The sequence below is a fragment of the Archocentrus centrarchus genome, chromosome 6 (genome assembly GCF_007364275.1).
Source record: "Archocentrus centrarchus isolate MPI-CPG fArcCen1 chromosome 6, fArcCen1, whole genome shotgun sequence".
In the NCBI taxonomy this organism is placed as follows: Eukaryota; Metazoa; Chordata; class Actinopteri; order Cichliformes; family Cichlidae; genus Archocentrus; species Archocentrus centrarchus.
In genome coordinates this window covers 15,530,594-15,553,343 of record NC_044351.1, presented here as the reverse complement: position 1 = coordinate 15,553,343, position 22,750 = coordinate 15,530,594, and the positions used below count along the sequence as shown (strand labels likewise).

Genomic DNA, 22,750 nt, shown 5'->3' with positions numbered 1-22,750 from the left:
AAAACAGTCAGAAAAGATGAGGAGGGAAAACTGTCAGTGGCCTCCACCTGTAATTCCATCCCTCTTTTTCATTAACACCAAAGTAGCTGAAATTGATTGACAACCCCCTCTGCTACTTAACTGACCAGATCAATATCCCAGAGGTTTAACTGACTTGATGCTACACTCTGATTAAAAAGTGTTCCTTTATTTTTTTTTGAGTAGTGTAGAAGAAAACCATCTTTGGCTTTGGAAGACAAAGCAGGTCAGTAAAAACATAGCTAAAAAACCACAGGTGACCCTTTAAATGATGGTGAATCATCATAAGGAACCATGATTTGGACTTGAATGAAGGCTGCTCCCTTGCCCATTGTGCACAAAATAAAACAGGACAAAGCTGTTGCAAAAAAAGGCATGTGGCTGAAAGGTTCATTAGGAATTCCACCTACAGGGATGGAAAAAAATTTGAAAAATGACTAATATCCTGAAAGCCCAAGGTGATGCCTCTGAAATGCTCATAAAAAGTGTTCAAGCCTATTCAATTTGTAACAATGTGAAACAAAGAAAAGCAGCAAATCCTTTTATTTGAGAAGCAGAAATTCTGCTTGGCATTTATGCTTGATAAATTTAACTGATTGTTAGTTGTCACTATAGACTAATAGAAAGTGTCAACCAAAACTGGCAAATCAGGTTGCAAACGTAGCCCAACAAGATGACAGCAGCTGTGTTTTTGTGTGTTTTTTTTTTCCACATAAAAAGAGCAAAATCTGTCTGTGAAGATCCTGTGCTGCACTATTTTCCTCTGATCACCAGATCTCCAGTCATGGCTAATGCCCCTCTGTTACCCTCGTCCTGCTAGAGGTGTCTTCCTGTTCCCGTTAGTGCTAAGCTCTTCCTTTGGGTTGTTTTGGGTTCTCTCTGCAATTTGTAGGGTCTTTACTTTTCAATATAATGAACTTTCTGTGAACTGGTGCCACAAAAACAAAACTGAAACTGGCTTTAAAAAGTGATTATGCACAGTTATAACAAGCAGTGCATCTGTCACATTTCACTCATTGTGAACTGGAACAACCATCTTACTGAACTAGGTTTCAGGCCAGTGCAAATGGTGATAGTGCAAAGGCAGAATATTAAACTCTATTTGCATGTGCTTAAATTACACAGTTATCAGTAAGGTACATGTTTTAATCAATTTATCACTTTTCAGCTTCATATTGTTATTCTTGTTCTCCAAAGGAGGAGCTTTGCATGACCTTTAATACCACCCTTAAGAAAGTGATTCACAGTGACCTGGCAACCAGAGACCATAGAAAGTAAATGACATTCAGCAATGGCAAGCAAAAAAAACAAAGAAAAAAAACAACAAAAAAACACAGACATTACAAAGTGGGCGGGTCCTAAGACAAAATTTTCTAAACTTCAAGGTGATCGACTAAAGTGACGACAAATAAGAGCACAGGAGACCGACGATTGACATATGACAGGGTAGTAAATACAATAGAGGGTTACCCTTCTTTAAAGCGATGTGCGACAAACAGCTTTACTTTTAGTCAATGTTCTTTCTAATTGGCTGTCTATCGCAAACAAAAGATATGAACAGCAGACAGGTGGAGATTCTGTGCTCACAGCCAGCACTGTGGCTCTGAGATAACGATATCCAATATCCACTCTCACTGGTGTTGTCCTAGCGCCGGGCATTATAATGTACTATTTGCATCACAGTATCTTTTTAGGATTCAGGCATTTTCATAGTAGATCACAGTATTATTATTAATATTAATAGTATTTTGCATCAGTGCTCTTTTATATAGGTTCACAATGGTTCATTCTCAGGATTTTGTTACAATAGCAAGAAACAAAACATAAATATTGTAATATTTGGCACATGGTTATATAGGCTGTCCTTAACAGGTTTCCTTGTATGCTTAAAGGTTGAATGTAATGTCGAGTGAAGCTTCGAAGTGTCTGAAATGGTGTTTGAAACAAAATCCTTTGGGACCTTTTTCTTCCAAACTCTGTGCAACAAATTATTCTGTCTTTGTGGTGGGGAAAAAAACGAACCTATTAGCCCTGAATGAGTAACACATCAACCTGACCTACATGAGCCACGCCCACAGTTAAAGTCCAGCACTGAAGCAGCATGACCAAAAATATTGTACCAAGTGTAATTTGCTAAAACTGAAAAACTTCTAAACAGTGCAGTCATAGAGACATAGCTTCTCTTTACTGTCACCTAATACAGCCACAAAGCCCCTCCCAACTGTTTACAGTCTACTATGATCACTTGCTGGTTAGCGTTACTTCACAAATTGTTGCATGTCATGGTGTATTGTGTCAAAGGGTTGTTGTGGCAGACAATGATTTAACATTTAAACCCCTTGGTGACGAGTGGAATGTGAAAAATTGGTATAATAATGTAGTGCTGTGCAAACCTCACCTTAAGAACAATTTGCGATGTCCTGAGTATTGATCACCTTTTTCAACTGCAAATTATGTTCTCAAAGTTAAACTTAGTCAATATCTGTTTTATCCAATAAGATAAAAGTTATTTTTTGTCGCAAAATAAGATTGTCAAACATAGAAACATTGACCAGCATTGCCTCTACAACCTGCCATAAATGTTGCCACAAAAGTCAGTCTGATATCAGTCTGCAGTTGAATGGTGTCAAATTTGCAATTACATGCAATCGGTTTCTCATAATACAGCCATTAACTGTGATAAATCACAGAAAATCACATCTGCTGCTGTCTACATAGAAATTTACATTTAAGTGTAACATTTATGTTTGGCAGCCTTCCTGTTTTACAGGAATAGAACCAGAATACAACCAGCTGGCAGCCAGTTGAGTCAAGTCCCCTCAAGCTGTGCTCATTGACAAAGACTCATTCAGACTGACGCAACATGTTGGCAGTCTGTCTGCATTTATAAATGAGCAACTATTTGCAAACCTTCGGCAATCTTTCTCAGAACGATTGCAGTCAGACTGCAACCGTCTGCATCCTATCAGTGCAATCACCTTTCAATCAAGAGTGGCCATGAGTGTGTGATACTCTCAAGCTACACAACAATTTAGTCACCACAAGTTGCAAGTTTTAATTTATTTAATAAAATATCAATATTTAGCGTCTCTATATCAACACAATATCATCACGCAAAATATGGCGATACTATGCTGTATCAATTCCCCCCCCCATTACTAATGATCATGACCATTGAACAACTTGAACAATAAAATTTTGAATTAACTCCATGTCAGTGTCCACAACAGTTGAACATTATAGAAATCAATGCAGATTTAAGTCAACAGTTGTAGTTGACTGTTCTAGATTGTTACTTAAGAATGAAACACAATGTGGCTGTTTATATTAAATTATTTTTCTTTTTTTCCTTGTACACTTAAGCTTACTCCCCCATCTGTAATGCTAACCAAGAAGCACTGTAATTACTTCAGGAATCATGATGAGAGAGCGTGTCAGTTCTGCTGTCATAAGAGCTTCATGTCAGTCAGTTCAGCCTCATAACACATCAGCCCCTGCATGGGCAGCCAGCAGTCTGTCATCTCCTGAACAGCTCACTGTGTTACCCTGAGCTACACACAGCCTTCGTGCTACAAAAATCACACTCATAACTCTAATAAAAAGGCCCATTTATTTGCCACTGCTAAAGCATGACATAAGAACTGAATTACCCAACAGACACTGGTGATTTAATAGCTTGCGCAAAAGTGAAACTCAGGTCTGCAGTTTATTTTCAAGGAAAATTTACAGGATGTTGTAATCCATTAGTTAATTAACAAAAATGATTAAAAAAAAAAAAAAAAACACCACTCGTGATTATTTAATGACGAATCAAATGTTGCAGTTATTTAATCAAACAGAAATGTCAAATATTTTCTTGCTGAAGGTTCGTTGTCATTCTAAATATTCTAAAAGGGGGTGAAAGTGCTAACACAAGTCTTACTGTGGTTTAAAAAAAAAAAAATGGCCAAAGTTTGAAATGAAGTCAGTTTAAGCCAACCTTCTTCTGATTGGCTGCCCCTCGTGAACACACAGTTGGGCAAAAAAAAAAAAGAAAGAGAAAAAAAAAAGGGAGCATGGCTTCTAGGCTCATAGTCAGAGCTATAAACCTGAGATTACCATATTAGGGATATCCACTGGCATCATAACAAAAAATATATATCTGGGACCCAGCCTTTAGAGCAGTCTGAAGCCTAAAGGACAGACATTAAATCAGCTTGTTTCAGATACTGGATGAACCAATGGGCTGCACATCTACTCTGGTAGACTCCAAGAATAAAAACATGGAGCTGAAAATATAAATAAAGATCCCTTATAAATATCATTTTGGTCCGAAAAACAAACATGAAGAAACAACTTTGCAAACCTGCAAACTTTTCAAACACCAAGGATTTAAGCTGAAAAAAAAAATTGACAGATTAATCAATAACAACCACAATGTTTTCAGGCCTAATTCTGATATTACTCTAGACAGCCAAAATCCTTTGTTGTGTTTACAATCATTTTGATAAGCTCAAATCAGGATTATGGGGCACCAAGTTGGGATAAACTGACAGGCCTTTCACTGTTGGCTTTGTAGTTGATCTGTCCTCAGTTCCATGGTAAGATCCACAATCCGCTCTTAATTTATGAATGTGCTGAATATGAGAGGGATAGGAAGAAGCAAATCTCTTAAACAACAAGATCTGCTACTTAGCAGACTCTGGATGCAAATCACCTTCTGAGAGTTCTGAGTAGAAAGTTAATGGAAGCAATAGAATAAGATGAAGAGGAAGGAGAAGAGGGAAGGCTGTCTGCTGCACACCAATATCCACTGGCACATGTTCCTGCTCTGGGATCGAGCGTGGAGCTTTGGACATGATCCCTGGTCTGAGCCTTATCCCTGCTCCCCTAAGTAGGCCGGTCTGAGGTCGGAGCTCCCGATCTGCTGCTGAGAGGTGGCCAGGGAGGAGAGGGAGGAGGGGGAGAGAGAGGAGGAGAGAGGGAGGAGGGGGAGGAGGAATTGAGGAGAGGTAGTTTCTCTTTCTTCGTTTTCTTCTGCTCTCCTTCTCTTTCTTCTTTTCGTTTTTCATATGTGAGTAGGTAGGGTGGTTTTGCACAGCTGGTGTGATCTCTGTGCTGATTTGGGATTTGTTGCCACGCAACCCCCGCTGCTTTTTCCATGTTGAAAATGCGGAGCACTGCAGGAGACTGCTGCATGCTGATTTTCCGATCCCCCCCACCCCACTACCAAATATCCTACAGAAACCCACCTCCGTCCCACTCACCCAGCAACTATGTCTGCATTTTCATCACCTAAACCAACTATCAGTACCCACCATAATATGTCTGAGATGTTACAAACTAACATCTCCACGTGTGTGCCAGGCTGCATTTTTAGATTCTTGGCTGTCAAGTGAGCAGAAGATAGTGAGGTGGATGCAGGTAAAGGGGAGGAGGGAGTGTGGGACATTAGATGCTGCAGCTCTGCGACAATACCACATGCTGAACGGATTTAGTCCTATTCCTACACCAACTGCCTGTGAACAGTAGCTGTGCTGATGATGAACAAAGAGCTATACAAGGGTAAGGCCAGAGTTCCTGCTGTGATCACCCACCAACCCCGACATCAGCCGTGCAATGCCAGACTAGCGCTTCACACGGCACCACTACTTCAGAAGTCTGCGCAATTGTCCCATTTCTGTTACACATACCACACAGCCACCAATCCTGCCACATGCTGACTGCTGTCTGGGCCACACACACAAACAGGAAAAGCAAGGTCACAACCTCCATGTGACCCCTACAGGGTTCAGTAAACCAGCTAAGGTCACTGCCTTTAGGAGAAGGGGGGCCCGAGAAAACACCTATGTCTCTTCCCTGGCAGCCTTTCCTCACAAAAGAAGACAGAGAACAAGCGTGACTGTTGGCATGATTCATGGGTGAGCTCAGCCCTGGTTTTCTAAAGAGCAGCCTTTTCTCAACCTGGCCAAGACAATGAGGACATGAGTGAAGGAGCTGGCGCCATTATGTGGGCCTTATATAAAGGCCGCATTGTACGGAGTAAAAAGTGGGCTTTTTCCAGTGATGCAGGACGTAGTGGGGTGTTGCGTGGTGTCGAGCTGAGCAGCACTGAGCTTGGCAACCAGGCAGGCATGTTCCCCACACACACACACACACACCACACACACACACCACACACACACACACACACACACCACACACACACACACACCACACACACACACACAGCAGGTGAAACTTTAAAGCTAAAATGTGTTTGAAATTCACAAAATGTGCCATCAAATTTGCCTTTTTAAATAGTAACGGGCACATTTTCTTCTCCCGTCACCCTGCTTTCACACTTGTCCCACATTGTCATCTGTGTCCACGGGGCTGAGAGGTGCTGACAAACAGACAGGTCAGGTTGGAGCAACAGGCAGCCGAAAGAGACCTGGCCAGTCCAATGACGCACAGCCACAGATCTTACTGGCAATAAGATTCAACACTCCCTGATTAACACTGCTGCTATGGTTAAAGCAGCTTGAGTGACAGGCGTGCTCCTCTTTAAGCTCCTTCTGTGACCCACTACTGCCAGAAGTTAGGTAGTAGATGGCCAACTTCAATACTACAGGCTAGTACATCCCATTTAATATTTCACTCAGCAGAAGCATAGATCAATAAATGCATAATCTATGCTCCTGTATTTACGACAGTTTCCCCCTTCATCACTACTGTGCAGTTATTTCATAACTCATCCTTTTGGATACAGTCAAGGCTTGAATATTTGGGCGAAGCCACTCTAACAGATGTGCAGACAGGTGTGTTTCAGGTTGCTCTTAAAGACACCTGTTCAGACTCTGTTTAAGCTTGTCCATTAAAGTGACGTCAGGGCTGTTAGTCAAGTTGACAGTAAGTCCGTAAGTTACTGTAAGCTCAATAAAAGTTTTCCAGCAAGTGTTGAAAAAGCCAAAGACAGACAGCCATCAATAAACTGCCATCATTGTGTTAACTGCTGTTTGGTCTTGTGTGATTTATATGATCGATCACCCTAACCCATCACTGACTGGAAAAGGGACTTATTCCATTTCAAGTTCATTCAGCTGTTTTCAACAGTTCAGAAATACTCCGACATCTAATTCTTTTTTCCAATTCTTGTTTTTTTTTTTTAATCCAAATTTACAGCAAGAAAAAAATATTGTGTCGCAGTCTCTCAAACCATGTACACAGCCAAGTACAAATATGTACAAAATTTCCACAAAAGCCATTTTACTCTGTTCTTTACTGCGACAGTCCTGAAATAATCACAGTACTGGGAAACCTACATGCCCCCATACTGCACACAAAACTGGAACTACACCTTTACAGAATGCAGTTAGTGAGTCTGTTTTGGTGCAAATTGTGTGTTACCACTTAATGCTGGTTGGTGAAGAGCAGCTTAATGCGGCAGACCCTCAACGCAAATGCACAAATAGAGTTAAAGTGTTTGCGGGGCAGATGAAGAGGACGGACTGGATTTGGGCCATGATGAAACCGAGCAGAGAGAAGTAGTCAAGCAGCAGTGAAGATTCTCCCACCAAAGCAAAATAATTTAGGTAAAAAACTGACTGAAGTCTTCCAGCTATCTGAATATGGAGTGAGATCCACGTGCAGACAGACCAGCTATCAAAAGGCTGAACAAAGAAATACGCAAAGTCTGCTGCTGTGGGGAGAAAAAAATTTTTTTTAAATAAAATCACAACACAAATTAAAACTGGCTTTATTAATACTACACCATGGGAATAACTTTAAAATTAAATATGCAATTAGAATAAAAACGGTGCTTCCTAAGCAGCTTTTACAGTGGATGTGATAACAGTTTGTGAATGGGATGAAAAGACAGCATGTAATGTGACAGATAAGCCTTGTGGACCCAGCTGGGTTCAAAGCAGGGCACTGAGATCATAAGATTATGATTTTATCTGGCAGGCAGCATACTAGCATCACCCCAAAGGAATATTTTTTTTTTTTTTTTTTTTTTTTAAATCAAACCTAATTTTTGGAAACATCTATTTTTGTGTTTGGAATCCTTTCCGAGTAATAAAAGATGACCAAATAAAAACAAAAATTAATAAATAAAAAAAAAAAAGAGCAAAAGAGAGAGAGACTGACATACTCTTTATGATATGGTAGATTTTTTTGACTTTGCAGTTACACAACAAGTAAACAGTGGTTCCTTAGTACAGTAGGTTACACAATTGCCTAACAAGTTAAAGAGCACCAGTTCAATCCTGGGAGGAGCCGCAGGAGACTCGGGAAAGGCAAACAGCCAAATCAAACATGTGGAGCTACAACCCATTGGGAATAATGCCTTAGATTATACTGACCACGAGTCCACTCGGGTTCGAGTGACGTAAATTTTACGAGAAGTGTAATCAAGGCTTTACAGTGCCCCAGGTAGTGGACTTCAAAGAAGTATAAGAATGACTACTCGGCCATCAGGTCTCCAGCTGTCTGTGTCCGCAACAGAGTTTAATCTAGGCTTAAGGGAGCAGCCGAAAGTAGCTTCTTCTGGTTACACAACAAGTAAACAGAACGACAGCGCGCACAATCAAATAAACTAGAGTACATATTGTACTTGATTCAAAGGCTAAAACAAAAATATTTACTGAATGGAAACAACAGCTGCTATACATTTCAGGTGTTCATTGTTCACTATAGGTATAAAGCTGATGCATATTTTAGATATGTTGACACGTTTTGTTCACACAAGACAAAAGACAGCATGGTTATTACACACTTCTGCTCATAACGGAGATAATAACCTAGGCGTGGGCTCATCTGATCTGAGCCTGACTCAAGTCACCTGTTGTCTTTTTTTGGGCAGACATTAGCATCAGAGAGAGTGACAGTCAGCCTCGCCCTCACTGCCCATCTGTGCTCATCCACACAGCAGCTCCAGATAGCCTTTCATGGCTATTAAAAGAGAAAAACACTCCTATCTAATTAAGGGCAGGCAGCAGGATGGTGTCATGGCAATATCAGTTCCCATATACAGTCAGTCAAATTTGGGAAAAAAAAAGTTTCAATCTGACTTCCAAGGAATTAACTTCAGTTTGCATACTTAGAGCAGCTTTCTAATACTGTCATTTTCTCTCACTCTCAAACACTGACACAAAAAAGGAAGGAATCAGCTAGAAGGTGAGCCTGGTATCAAAAGCTTATACCTTGTTTTTAAACCAGACACCTATCCCACATGATGATATGGCCTCTGAAAGCTTACCAAAAAAAAAAAAATGCACTTTGGGGGGCTTTTCTCCAGTAAACAATCAGAAAACAGATCAAACATCCAAATTATCAAAGCTCGTTTCTGTTTGCTATTGATGCTATGACCCTGTTTATCCCACCATACAGCTGCTCAAGGCTGGATTCGGTTCCTGTTAACAGCCTAAATCTGTTTTTCAGCCCTGAAACCCTTAGGACTTCAAGCGCCTCTAAGGGAAATAAAGAATATATTTATAGTATGAAGACACCATTTTGCACGACTCACTGATTTTTCATGGAATCCTCCCACATCAAAGTGCAAACACAAACTCTCTCCCAGACGTCTCTCTAGTAATTTCATGCAGCCTGCATGCCAGACATTGTTATGTTTTACAGCGCTAGAGTAGAACTTGGCAGAAATTTAAGGCGGTATCTCTTTTTCAATTAATTATTTTCTGCTTGTGTCAGGCTGTATTGTAGTTTGATTTTTGGTTTGTTTTTTTTTTGAAAAACTTTTTTTTTTTTTTTAAATCATCATTAAACCTAAAATTATTTGCCTAAAATGAATCAGCTGATAATCATTTTTAGTAGTATTTCATCCACAGTGCCACACATTGTATAAACTTTCAGCCTCCAAATCCATTTCTAAAAGTCCAAAGTGATCTCTCAAATGAGCCCAAACAATGAACAACCAAAATAACCATACAATAACAACAATGTGTAGACAAATCAACATTTAATTTATCTACTGTCTGTTTTTTCTTTGCTGTGGAGCATATAAATTATTGGGAAAACCTGGTTAAATCTTAAGTGAACAGTAATGCTATTAAGAGGGAAAACAATATTTATTTATGAGCTGATGAGCAGTGGTCTACCTTCTTTACCCCTGATTAGAAAGAACAACCAAGCTGAGCTTGGAGCGGCCTGAGGGGCAGGAGGTAGATTTAGCTAATAAAAAACAGAGTTTTAACTTGGATTTTTTTGTTAAGCCCATGACAACTTTATTTGAACATGCGCATCTCAATTATGCAAAGCTTCTTCAGCATTGGTTTGAATGTGTGCACTTCTAAATAAAGAGTGTTCAAACAGCTCCTGCAAGTTCTGCCAAGAGTGACGGGAAAAAGGGGCAATACTTGTCCCTCACCTGTTTCAGACATGAATGCTCCAGATGATGACCCAGATATGTGGGGTAAGGTATTACTGAATAGGTCACAGGGTTTCTCAGCCAAATGGCTCTGAGCTGGGGAGGGGGGGTCTTTAGCATTAACAGGCACTTCCAGATTCATGCAGAGATAGAGAATCAGGGTGTGGAAGTGGTCAAACTCGAAAGGAGCGGCATTGTCTTGTGGGACAACTGCATGTGAGCGCATGCCGGTGCCACAGCTCTTATGTTATTGCAGCAGAGAAAAGAGGTAAAGTTTGTATTGGCGGCTATCTATAGACAGGAGTGGTGCCTGCAGCTGCTACCCAGAAAGCAGTGACACATTAACCTTCAGCCAGCTGTCTTAGCCTGCTGCTTTAACTCACACACACAGATCAGCAAGAACAAACACTTCCATCAGTAAAAACATAGAATAAATACACAAATAGTTATCCAGAAAAGGTCTATGAATTTTAATTTTCAATTTACTTAAATGTGTTTCTTCCATGAAAGCATGAAAAGCCATCTATTCAGGTGTTTTGCTCTCTCTCTCTCTCTCTCTCTCTCACACACACACACACACACACCACACACACACACACACACACACACACACACCACACACACACACACACACACACACACACACACACACACACACACACACACACACACACACACCATCTGATCTGCACTGGGACTCCAGGGATCAGCACCAAGTGGCTGCAGCTTTTTCACAGTGGATCAGGTTACCCTGCCACCACCATCCCTGCAGCCCTCACCAAGGGAACGACCCCACTTCAAACCAACACTCGGGCACACTGTCCTCCAGCAGTTCCCTGCCCTCCTGCGGGGCACTGAGCCCCATGAGCCCCAAGCAGACACACTTTTGAAAGGTCCTCAGGGACACGGGTGCCTCAAGGAAGTTCAGCAGCTTGAGGCTGTCAAACAGTGTAGATCTGGGTTTTGAACCTGACTGATATTTTTCCTTTTATTTGTCAATCCAGATGTTTTTGTTTTAGCATCATCACAAAATCAGTCAGAATTGGGCTTACTCAACTTTTTGATCAGGAAGTTTGTGATTTGAGCTGCGTTTTTAAGACAGCTCATCATTAAAGCATGTCAGCCCTCAAAGCCAAACAGAAATTACTGTTTTTCTAAAACTGCACTGAATAAATTTTCATAATGAAAGCACCGGCAACAGAATCAAATCACCAGGCCATCTTGTTTTATGTTAATCTAAAACTGAAACTGAGCAGTTTATTGCCCAACTAACATTTACTGGCAACGGTGCTAAAAAATCATCCAATGTGAATATTTTTTACATATTCTATATCTTTGTATAAATTAGGCAACAATGAAAGTTACTTTCATTATTGCTGTAACTTTTTTGTTTTTAGTTTATGCATGCCTGTGTATTTAAAAATTACCTTTATTGAGTTATTAAAATTTGTTTTGAAGAGTTAGTATGACATAAAGCATAAGTGTGAAACATTAGTTTGATGGCTTTTACATACATTTGTTATATTGCAATTTATAGACCCAGTGATCAGCCTATAAGATACTCTCATCTAAAGGTGCTGCAGACACTTTTAGTTCAGTCTGAACTGCATCAAACTGATACATACTTCTAGTTTTTGTTCATCACATTTGCAAAAAAAACCTAAATGAAGTAAATAACAAAAACAACTCACTTCTGACAGAATAATCCTCAAATATAAATGCATTATAAATGTAAAGGCAAGATTGTTTTTGCAGGATTGCTGCTTTTACTTTTAAATACATAAAATTATGAACAGGATGCATGCCAGCTGCAACCACTGTGCCCCTAACCTTGGTGAGAACCTGAGAAGAAATACCCACATGGGTGCTTTTACGCAGAAATTAATGTAGCTTAGGGGGCTTTCTCACACACTGAAGAGCTGAACAGAAATTCACTGGAAGCATCAGCTGCAGTGGTCTTTCTCCTGCTCCTGCTGCTGTCTTGGCCTTCGCACAACAACAGCTGAAACGGCTTAAAGCTGTCAGTAATGGCTGTGACGGAGCTCAGAGACTGGTACGGTCTGCGCGCCGCTTCAGGTAGTTTGAGGAAAAACGTGGAGCCGAAAGACAGGGCATCTCTGAAATGTGGGGCAGTGAATGTTTTGGTAGCGAGTGTGCAGACAATACACGCAGAGCAGCCAGTCAGCCCTCCCTTTTACAACCTCAGCTTCATGTAGAGTTCAGTGACAGCAACTCGCCAGCGAGACTGTTTGCGCTGCTCTGCGTGGTATTAACAACAAAGCTGACACTTAATATTCAGCCACCGGCTCTCCAGGGCAGAGATGATAAACTATTAACCCTCTGGAGTTACTCGTTATTTACGCAGCTCTTGGCTCCGCTTGCTGTTTGTCTCAGTTAAATGTGGCCATTCACCGGTGAATGGGACAAACTGAGCTGCTCAGGCAACAAACGCTGCATTCAAACTGCGGCTGTGAAGTAAACATTGCTACATTGTTCAGGCTGCGGGGAAATGTTTCTGGTGTCAGCGCGTCTCTAACTTGTTCACTGAGGTTAATTCACAGAAACTAACCCCACACCGAAAATGAGAGGCCACTCACCAGAAACGGTTCGCGCTGCTCCGACCGGAGTCCCCGACCTCGGAGCTTCTTTTCAGACCGGATGCCGTCTTTTCCTCCGCGTGTGAAAGGAAGAAAAAAGAAAGAAGCACCGTCTGCTTCTTCTTTGTGGTTTCCGTGAGGTCGTAGATACTTTCTGCTCCGCAGTGTCGCTTATATCCGCGGGGCTGTCGCGTCCAGTGGCATGGCTTGTTTTGGGGCTTTAAAGTTTCTCTCCTGGTAGGAAATAGGAAGCGCTGTCGCTGGGTTTTCAGTCGATGGGAGCGTAAGCAGCGCGGGGGACGACGGTGATTACTAGTTGATCTGAGCGTGTCCTCTGCCAGCTGACGCTGCCTGCCTGCCACCACACCGCCGAGCTGTCGGGGTGTCAGCAGGGAAACAGCGCCACCCGATGGTCGTGCAGAGGAGAAAGCGAGGCGGCCAGTGCAGGGCCACAGCGGCCCCTACTGGAGGAAATTTGTATAGCCGACCATTTCACAGAAACCTAAACTTTTTAAATTAATTTCTAAATTAAAGGTAAACTCCTTTATTTAAAAATAATACAAAAGCTTCCAACTTAAAGTCGTCAACAGAATGTAAATAAATAAACAACTCCCATGACTTGATCATAGATGTGCTGCTGCTGGATCAGACCAGATCCTGCAAATTAAATGTGGAACAAAGAGTGTGCTTGTGTGTAACTAATGCTGAAAGGCGTTTAGCATGTGAGGGACAAATAATATTTATTTGAATGGGACTCTCCCTGCTCCTTCACTAAGAAAATAGAGTGATGGGAAGCTAAAGTTTAGTCTTGTATGATAGCCTTCTTATGCTCATGTAATCTCTTTTTAATCCCAATAACCTTTAAAAGTGCTGTTTTATCTGTTCCTGTTTTGTTTAGTAGTAAAATCCCTGCGAACAACCTTACATCAGGTTCACCCATTTATTATAAGGTTTTTTTGTTACTGAATTTCTTTTTGTTTGGACAAAATTTATTATAATTCACAGAAAACAGCATGGACTGTGACTTTGTGGTAAATTTACACCTTGGGCTTAGTGTAGTTGCTCAGGCAACAAACAAGCAAAAGACAGCAACATGTTTGCATGCAGGAGACCCATTATTCCCTTCTTGATTACTTTTAATAACCTTTCAGACTTTAGAAAGGTATCTGTCTTCTGGTTTTGACTTTTGAAAACTAGAACCTATCAAAATGTGGAACATTATCTGAATATGTGGAATATTATCTCAATATATGGGAATAAAAAAAACATGTAAATAGGAATATCTAGTAACCCTATTTCCAAATAGGCAAAAAATATATATTTAGTAAAATCCAGCTGATCATCACTAAAGTGTATTTCATGGAAGAGAGTTATTGAAGAAACAATGAAAGGTCAAAGCTGAACTGATTTAGAATTGCAGCTCCAGCATTAAGTAACATGCAAAAAAAAACCCAAAAAAACACTCCCCCTTAATAACTGCACATGGTTTCTACCTTAACTAGTACAAATAATAGGCTTTTATTTAATCTGTTCATTTAGATCAGAGAGATCAGTGAACATTAACCCAATTTAGGAACAATGTTGTTTTATTCACCTGAACACTTTTATTTCATGTAATAGTCACTGACCTTTATCTAACTGAACTCCTTTTTCTTTCTGTATTAGTAATCAAACACTGATGTTATAATAAATGGTCAGATGTATTTTAGTACTGTTGATCTGCTCCCACACTATTAAATTTACTGCATTATGCTGTTTATATACGCTCAACATTTCTTGTATCTGTTTCAAATTAACTTTCACTAAATAGAAACACTTCCTTTCTTAACTAGGATGTGCAAAACATCTGTAGGAACATCAGTCTAACAATTATAAACTGTGCCACTGTGGCTTAGGAACAAGAAACATCTCAACCATGCACATGCACATGGGTGCACATGTGATCAGTGCGCTCCAGTACTCAAACACATAGCACTACATCCCTGGACCTGATGTCCAAAAGTCTGTTGTGTAGAAAAGACATTGACTGAAGTAGGGCCTGAGCCAGGCTGTACTTTTATGTAATAACACCCTGTACCATAAGGTGGTGCAATGAGTTGATGTTACCTGAAAACATCTAAACACACGCTGATAAAATTCTGCCCCCTGCTGGTGAAGGCTTTAGCTACAGTCTGCAGAAGGTAATTAGAGAAATCGGCTTCAGTGAAAACCCGACAAATTTGCTCTGTAAAGTAATATAATGTTGCAATCCCTCAAGGATTATAAAGGAAGATGCAAAAAAGAAATGCACCCACATTATTTATTTTTATTTTACAGGTACCTTCTTAGCAGGTCACAGAAAACTGTAAATTATTCAAGCCACAGTCTAGAAATACACAACCAAAACACATACGGTATCACCACACAGATTTTTTTTCTTATATACTCACACTGTTGTGGTTTTCTTCAGTCACAATGTTGTTTGTGCAAAATTACTTTTTCATCTGTGTGCCATTTATTTTTCACACCTACCTGAATAAAATATACTCCACGCATATCTTCTCAAACTCTCGCTCCAGTTTCCTCTTACCTTTCCTGAGCATTAATCCCTCCCTCTCAGATTTCCCCCTCAAAACAATTTAAACATTCACCCTTTTCTGGGGCCCAGCCAGAGTACAGGCTGGAAGAAATTCAGGCAAACAGAAGGCTGCATACTTTCCTGAGCAACTTTTTGCAGAGCAGAGAGAGCACCTTTGTTGAGGGGTCCATTTCAGATGCAGCTGTAAAGGAGACATTTGGCAAGGAGTCCCTACTCCTGTTCTCAGCCTCGACTGTTTTCTGTCAGGTCTTTTTCTTTTTTTAAAGAAACATCAGTATTTTTGTTAGCTCTCATCCACCTTCTCTGAAGCAACTTTTATTATCCAGGCAACCAGTGCATAATCAGCCTGGAGTGTAATTTTTCTGGTGACACCTACAGTACGTTTTCTCTTCTGTGATTAATGAAAGTTGTCCGACTGACTGAAGTGTAAATGATGCAATAGTCCCATATATGGTGACACTTCATATCAGTTTAATTGCAGCTAAAATTCATAGAAAAAAAAAAAAGAAGACAAAAAGCAGGTTTACTGAATTAAAATGAAACGCTCAGCACTTTTTTGTCACTTAGAAGCCCTCTGGGGTGTTTGTTGGTTTCAGCCTCTTATCAGATCTGTGCAGTCACTCCCTCCCTCTGCTGACAAGCGGTCAATATTGCCCCAGGCTCCCCAGCCCACATCTCACATACTTATTACTCACCTCTCTCTCGTCTGCTTTCCTTCCCCACTCACATCTCTCAGTATTTCAGAGTTAATAAGATGTCCTGGACGTATGCAACCCTCCTGGCTCTCCTCACTGTGCTTCTTGCACTTTCATGTGAGTCTGATGCAGGAGAATGTGAGATTTTTTTTTTTTTAAATCATATTAGCTGGTCGCAATCATGAGAACCTAGATTCTGTGTTTTGAATTTAGAGCTTTCGTGTTTTATCCTTTGACACAGGGTTTCCGCAGGCCAACTCTGCAGCTGTGCCCAGCAGCACAGGCAGTGCTAAAGACCCTCAAGGTGAGGGGCTGCATCAGCTGCATTTCTTTCCCTATGCATCCTCCCTCTGTATCCCTTTATGCTGTGAGCTGAATTACCTCCCGCTTCCACTGCAGGTCCACTGAAGAGGGTCTTCATGAAGCAGGCCGATGCCTCAAACTTCTTCAGAAGACGCACCAGACGGGGTGTGAAGTCCCAGGATGAGCTTGATGGTGAGTTCACTTTGTGAGTCAGTCTGCAGTTGTGTGGAGTCTGACATGGTCGGCCAAGTTGCGTTTGTATGTTGAAGTCTGTTTGTGGTCATTTTTGACATCTGCATGTTATTATAGGGGAAAATCTTTGGCAAAGCAGACACCCTAACACCATAATAGAAATCAATATTTTCTATCCAGAACCATTTATTCTTATAAATATTTTGAGCTCATTTGGGGTTAAATGCAGTTTAAATTTCTAAGGAAACAAAAAATAATAATTTTCTTAGTCAAAAGTCAAAAGATTTTTATCCTACACACCAGTCCATAAAATGTTATTATATGCAAGGAAATTTCCATAACTTTTATCTATTAAAACAAGAAAAATAAATTCTGCTAATGTTCTGCTAAATATGATTTTTCTCCCAAAAGTGAAGGATAAGTTCATCTGGCCAGTTTATCCTAGTAAAGTAAATAAAGATAGTAATGACTTTAATCTCTTATTATTTTAAGAATGGTATAATTCTCAAAAGGACAGTATGGATGGATTACAGTAGGAGCATTAACAACATGAAGAAGACTGTAAAAAAAAAAACAGGATGCAACCTTCACTGTCGCTTGAAGAAAAAAAATCTTGGCACTGAAAGAAAGTCTGAAACATTAAGCAGAGAAAGCATCTCAGAGGTCCACAAGCCACAGCGTTCATCATGTACACAAGTGAAAAATGTTTTGTTGCCCAGCCAAAGATAATAACTTTTAATACATTTTTTAATCCTCATCCTGAACATAAAGATGTTTGCTACTGGACTGAGAACAAATGCCAGTGTGTAGCTGAACCCCAGTGATAAATGTATTTGTCTTGTTTGATTAATAATTCACCTCTGATCTGTGTAATAGCAATGAGATGACTCACTGAGATGCAGCCCTTTTGTTGCCTCACTCTGTGAGTGAACATGTTTATGCCAGTCTGAATGTTTTTATAGTCATGGCAGTCAGCAGCTGTTAACCTTATTGTGGATTTGGCATGACCCAAGGCCACTCCAGACCTGTCTGACCATGCAGCAGCTCTGCTTCCTGTCCTGGAGGCTGCAGAAGGAGCCGCAGGGCAGCACGGTGCCCACACCAGTGCACTCGTGTCAAAGCTCCCCTTACAAGTATCCACATACTGAACAATATGTGGCATTCTTGAGTGATTTACCACCACTGTTATGTGCAGTTCTAGCAGCAGGAAGGTGAGAGCACACACTGATGCTGCTGTTCTGAACTGGAGTTGCATAACGTGCTGCGTGTGTGATGACAACAAGACACTTTGTGCAAAAAAACAGGAGGAATAAAATGAACACAAAGCAGAGAACAGACTGAAAAGACCGAGATGGACGAGTGAGTGGGTGAGCGGTTGTGAGCTGAATGTGGAATGTGCCAACACACAGGCAGAGAGGGGTCAGAAAAAAAGCAAGTAAAAAGTGAGAAAAATAAGCTGCTCACTTTGAAGAGCCTCTCTTGCTGCATTAAGGCATTTATCTCTCCTGCAGTTGGATGAAAATTGGAAGGAAAGTATTTGATAGAGGTAGTTGTTTCGGTTGGCAGGTATGATGACAAATACATCTGAGTTTTGACATCCAGAGGTCGACATCAGAGTCCAGCAAATGATGCTGTTTGACTTTCGTGGGAGTCGTGAGCCATAAGCAGGTCAGCGGTTATGTGAGAGGTGGATAAAATGATGGATGATTAGTTCTGCTGTGCAATGTCTGAGAGAGATAAAACACATTAAACAAAAGTTAGATGACCTCAATACTAACTTACTGAATTAAGTTCCACATGCTGGTGACAAATAATGCTCTTAATCAGTAAATCCTTTTCAACTCTGTCATGGATTACTTGAATTCCAAACAGCTACATGTGTACATACCAACTTAAGCTGGGAATTCTGATAGAAGTTCAAAGATTGAGACCAAAAAAAGGTTATCCTGGCTGTCCAAAACCTTTCTTGTGTTAGAGTTTCACTTAAGCTGAAATTATGGTAGTGCACTGGCACTCCACTGGCTGTCCACGGACAGCCCATCTAGTACCTGCAGAGAGCAGGTACTAGATAGGTACATCTGTCGATGGAGGCAGTGTACAAAGTATGTGGTATAACCGGTCTCTGGGCTTGTGCTGTTGTTTATCCTTTAGCATTTCGCAACCAGGAAGAAACCTCCATTGTTATTCCTGTATCCAAGGTTCAACTACCAGACAAACTCTCCTTTCCAGCACCCTGGCATAGGCCGAGGAGTGTTGGAGCACACCCTCCAGTCCCCCTTCTTAAAGATGGGAATCACCCCCCCATTCTGCCAATCCAAGTGACTCAAGTGAACCGGATAACATTACTGAGTGACTCAGATTAACCCGAGTCCATAAAATGAACTGAGTCCATAAAATTAACTACCTCAGTGACCTTGTCCCCAGTAATGGGCAAGTCATCCCCCTTGTTCCCAGACTCTTCTTCCGCTACAGAAGGCGTGTCAGTGGGATTAAGGAGGTCCTCAAAGTATTCCTTCTACTGCTCGACTATATCCTCAGTTGAAATCAGCAGCACCCCACCTGCACTATACACCGTGTGAGTAGAGCACCACATTCCCCTCCTGAATTGCCTGATGGTTTGCCAGTATTGCTTCAGAGCAGACCAAAAGTCTTTTTCCCTGGCCTCACTGAATTCCTTGCTTTGGCCACCAAAGCAAAAACTTGGGTGGCCACATTCACTCGGCCTGCCGGTACCTGTCAGCAGCCTCTGAAGTCCCACAGGCTAACCAAACCCAATAGGATTCCTTCTTCAGCTTGACACCATGACAGGCATCTTGCAGCCTCCATGTAGTGGCCTCAACAATAGAGGTGTGGAACATGGTCCATTGTCCTCAGCCTCCCTCAGAATACTGTTGAAGTTCTGCTAGAGGTGAGATTTCAAGATCTCGCAGACTGGGGCCTCTGCCAGGTGTTCCCACTATACTTTTAGGTCCACCAGGTCCATCCAGCATCTTCTCCTGCCACCTGATCCAACTCACCACCAGGCGATCAATTGACAGCTCAGCTCCTCTCTTCACCTCAGTGTCCAGAACATGCAGCTGCAGATCTGATGATACGATTACAAAATCGATCACTGACCTGCAACCTAGGCCGTCCTGGTGCCACATGCACTTATGGGCATCCTCGTGTCCGAACATGGTGTTCATTATGGACAAACTGTGGTTTGCACATAAGTCCAATAACAGACCAACCGGGTTCAAATCAAGCAGACCGTTCCTCTCAGTCACAGCCCTCCAGGCCTCATTGTCCCTGCCCACGTGAGCATTGAAGTCTCCCAGTAGGACAACGGAGATTGTTTGAGATTGCAAAGCTCAGAAGTGCAATGCAAATGCTTTCTTTTTCTTCTTTTTTTTTTTTTTTTTGGAACACTGTAATGTGTGAATAGTGAGTCAGTGTGAGACTTTTAAGTTGACTGGGCGCCTGAAATACAATACAAACATTTTCTGTCTCCTCTTTAGTGCTTTAGGCATCTGTAGCTCATCCATGTCTTGAAAGTGTCCCTGGACACAGTGATTCAGTTCTGTGGATTTGTTTGACATTGTAGATTTGTGATTTGTGTTTAACAGCTTGCGTGTATGTGTGTAAAAGTATGTGTTAAATTTAAACTGGTTCCTTTTTGTAGCTGCTGGTTTTTCCCTCCAGACTACTCATACTTAACTTGAATTTTTAACTTAACATTTTTGTTTTATACAGCTTTACACGTCTACTCCATCACAATTTGGATAAATAGATTGAACTATTTTATGTTGAAGTCTCTCTCTACTTTTCAAATTAAGAAAAAAAAAGATAGGTTTTTACAGTCACCAGTCTGCATCCTTTGCTGTTTGACTCAAGTACCTAACCAAATAAAAACTAACTTGAACCTTAACGAGCAAAAGTATGCACCAGGATTATTAACTATATGATATAATGCATGATGTTATTTGGTTTTCAAGAATAAGTACTTGTACTTACAATGTATCACAAAAGTGAGTACACTCCTCACATGTCTGCAGATATTTAAGCATATCTTTTCACGGGACAACACTGACAAAATGACACTTTGACACAATGAAAAGTAGTCTGTGTGCAGGTTATATAACAGTCTTCATGTAGAGCAACAATTCGTCTTTTAAGATCCTCAGAGAGTTCTTTGCCATGAGGTGCCATGTTGGAACTTTCAGTGACCCGTATGAGAGAGCGTGAGAGCTGTACTACAAAATTGAACACACCTGCTCCCTATGCACACTAGTAGCACTAACGAGTCACATGACATTTTGGAGGGGAAATGATAAGCAGTGCTCAATTTGGACACTTTTGGACACTCACTTTTGTTGCCGCTGGTTTAGACATTAATGGCTGTATATTGAGTTATTTTGAGGGAAGAATAAATTTAAACTGTTATATAAGCTGCACACAGACTACTTTTCATTGTGTCAAAGTGTCATTTTGTTAGTGTTGTCCCATGAAACGATATACTTAAATATCTGCAGAAATGTGAGGGGTGTACTCACTTTTGTGATATACTGTATGAGATTTTTTGACATTTTAAAGGTGCAGTCATTTTTTTAGTTTATTTAACTGAAAAAAAGAATGCTGTACTCATAAATGTACATTGATTAGTGTGTAATTACGTCATCCAACAAATTGATCCATTTTCAGAAACTTACAATTAATCCGTTAAAAGCACATGGGCACAGGCGCTGGGTTGTAGACGCTGCCATGTTGCCCCACCACCTTGAATACAGTGGCTGCGATGGATATCGCCGTTCCTTGTAGTCACGTTCTATGTACGTGGCCAGAGACTGACCACAAGTCAAAGGTGGAGAAGTGAACTCACGTGCCGTGGAAGGAATTTTTAATTTGTGACCTTCAGACTCAGATATGAAGCATCATACCTATGTTTTATCATGTGACAAGAGGTCCCCTTCACCAAAGAAGCAAAAACTCAAAGGATAAAACATCATCGTCTTCCACTTCACCTCAAACCTCATTTCCTGAACTGAAGGGCTCCAACACACAAAAACATCCATAAACATAAACACATACTGTCCAGCAATGTTATATCCACTTCCAGGAAAGTTTCACTAATGCTAACAGCAACTAACAGCGGCAAAAACAGCAGCGCTTAATGACAGAATAGTTCAGCATTTCCTCAACAACTCACCTCAGTAATGCTGTCATTGGACAGAAGTGAGCTTCATATTGGACCCTTTTTACAACGTTTTACAGCCATCTCTAATTCTTCTCACCCGGCATACTGACAGCTGAGGTAAACAGTGGACTGACAGCCTACCCAGATAGCAAGACTCTGGGGGCAGATCCAGTCCAAAGTCACTTTGCTATCAGGGTATAGATGAACGGCGGCCAGAGTTTTTGCATTGATTCTTTGGTAAAAACATACATCTTGGCTGATTAAAACATGCTTGTCCTACAGCAGCTAGGATTATGCACTTGGGTTTGGAGGGGGAAGAAAACAGAATTCAGTTGACTGCAAGCTGCAATCTACTGACATCTAGTGGTGAAAATGTACACACTGTAACTCTAAGTCACATTTTGAATACAGGACTTATTTAAAAGTAAACAGTCCAGTTGTACTGAAAACTTGACTCAAATAAAGGAATGTTTCTGTAATTTTGGTACCAACTAATTATCTCCTTTTAGATACCTCCTCCATTAAACAAGAACATGGCATTAAAATGATCTTGAGCTTTCTAAAAAGCAGTTTACATATTAAAATCCTGTCTGGTTTATCATAGCAAAGACTGGCAGGTTAACTTGACACAAAACCTTTGAATCTAAGATGCTGATCATTTCGTTCTCGCTGTGCTTGCAGCTGAGCAGAGGCAGATTTTGGCTGCAGATGAACGAAAGAGAGAGTTTCACGAGGAGAAGAGGAATGAGTTTGAGAGCTACTCTGAAGAGGACAATGACGGTATGCGAACCCTTCTTAACTGACGTAGGTGAAAAAGAAGAGTTCATTCACTGAACTACTCCTCCTCCT

At 40.9% G+C, this 22,750-nt stretch overlaps 1 protein-coding gene across 2 annotated transcripts in view; it reads left to right on the top strand.

The window, feature by feature from the left end:
- The first annotated feature begins 16,233 nt into the window (after positions 1–16,233).
- ucmab (upper zone of growth plate and cartilage matrix associated b) overlaps positions 16,234–22,750 on the top strand; it is a 7,197-nt gene continuing 680 nt past the window's right edge. Inside the window, exons 1-4 of one of the 2 annotated variants that reach the window (XM_030731359.1) lie at positions 16,234–16,350; positions 16,475–16,537; positions 16,633–16,728; positions 22,583–22,681. In XM_030731359.1, the coding sequence (XP_030587219.1) occupies positions 16,293–16,350; positions 16,475–16,537; positions 16,633–16,728; positions 22,583–22,681 (316 nt within the window). In that variant the 5' untranslated portion in view covers positions 16,234–16,292. Of the gene's footprint in view, positions 16,372–16,474; positions 16,538–16,632; positions 16,729–22,582; positions 22,682–22,750 lie in introns of both variants that reach the window. The other variant, XM_030731358.1, reaches the window with a different exon arrangement.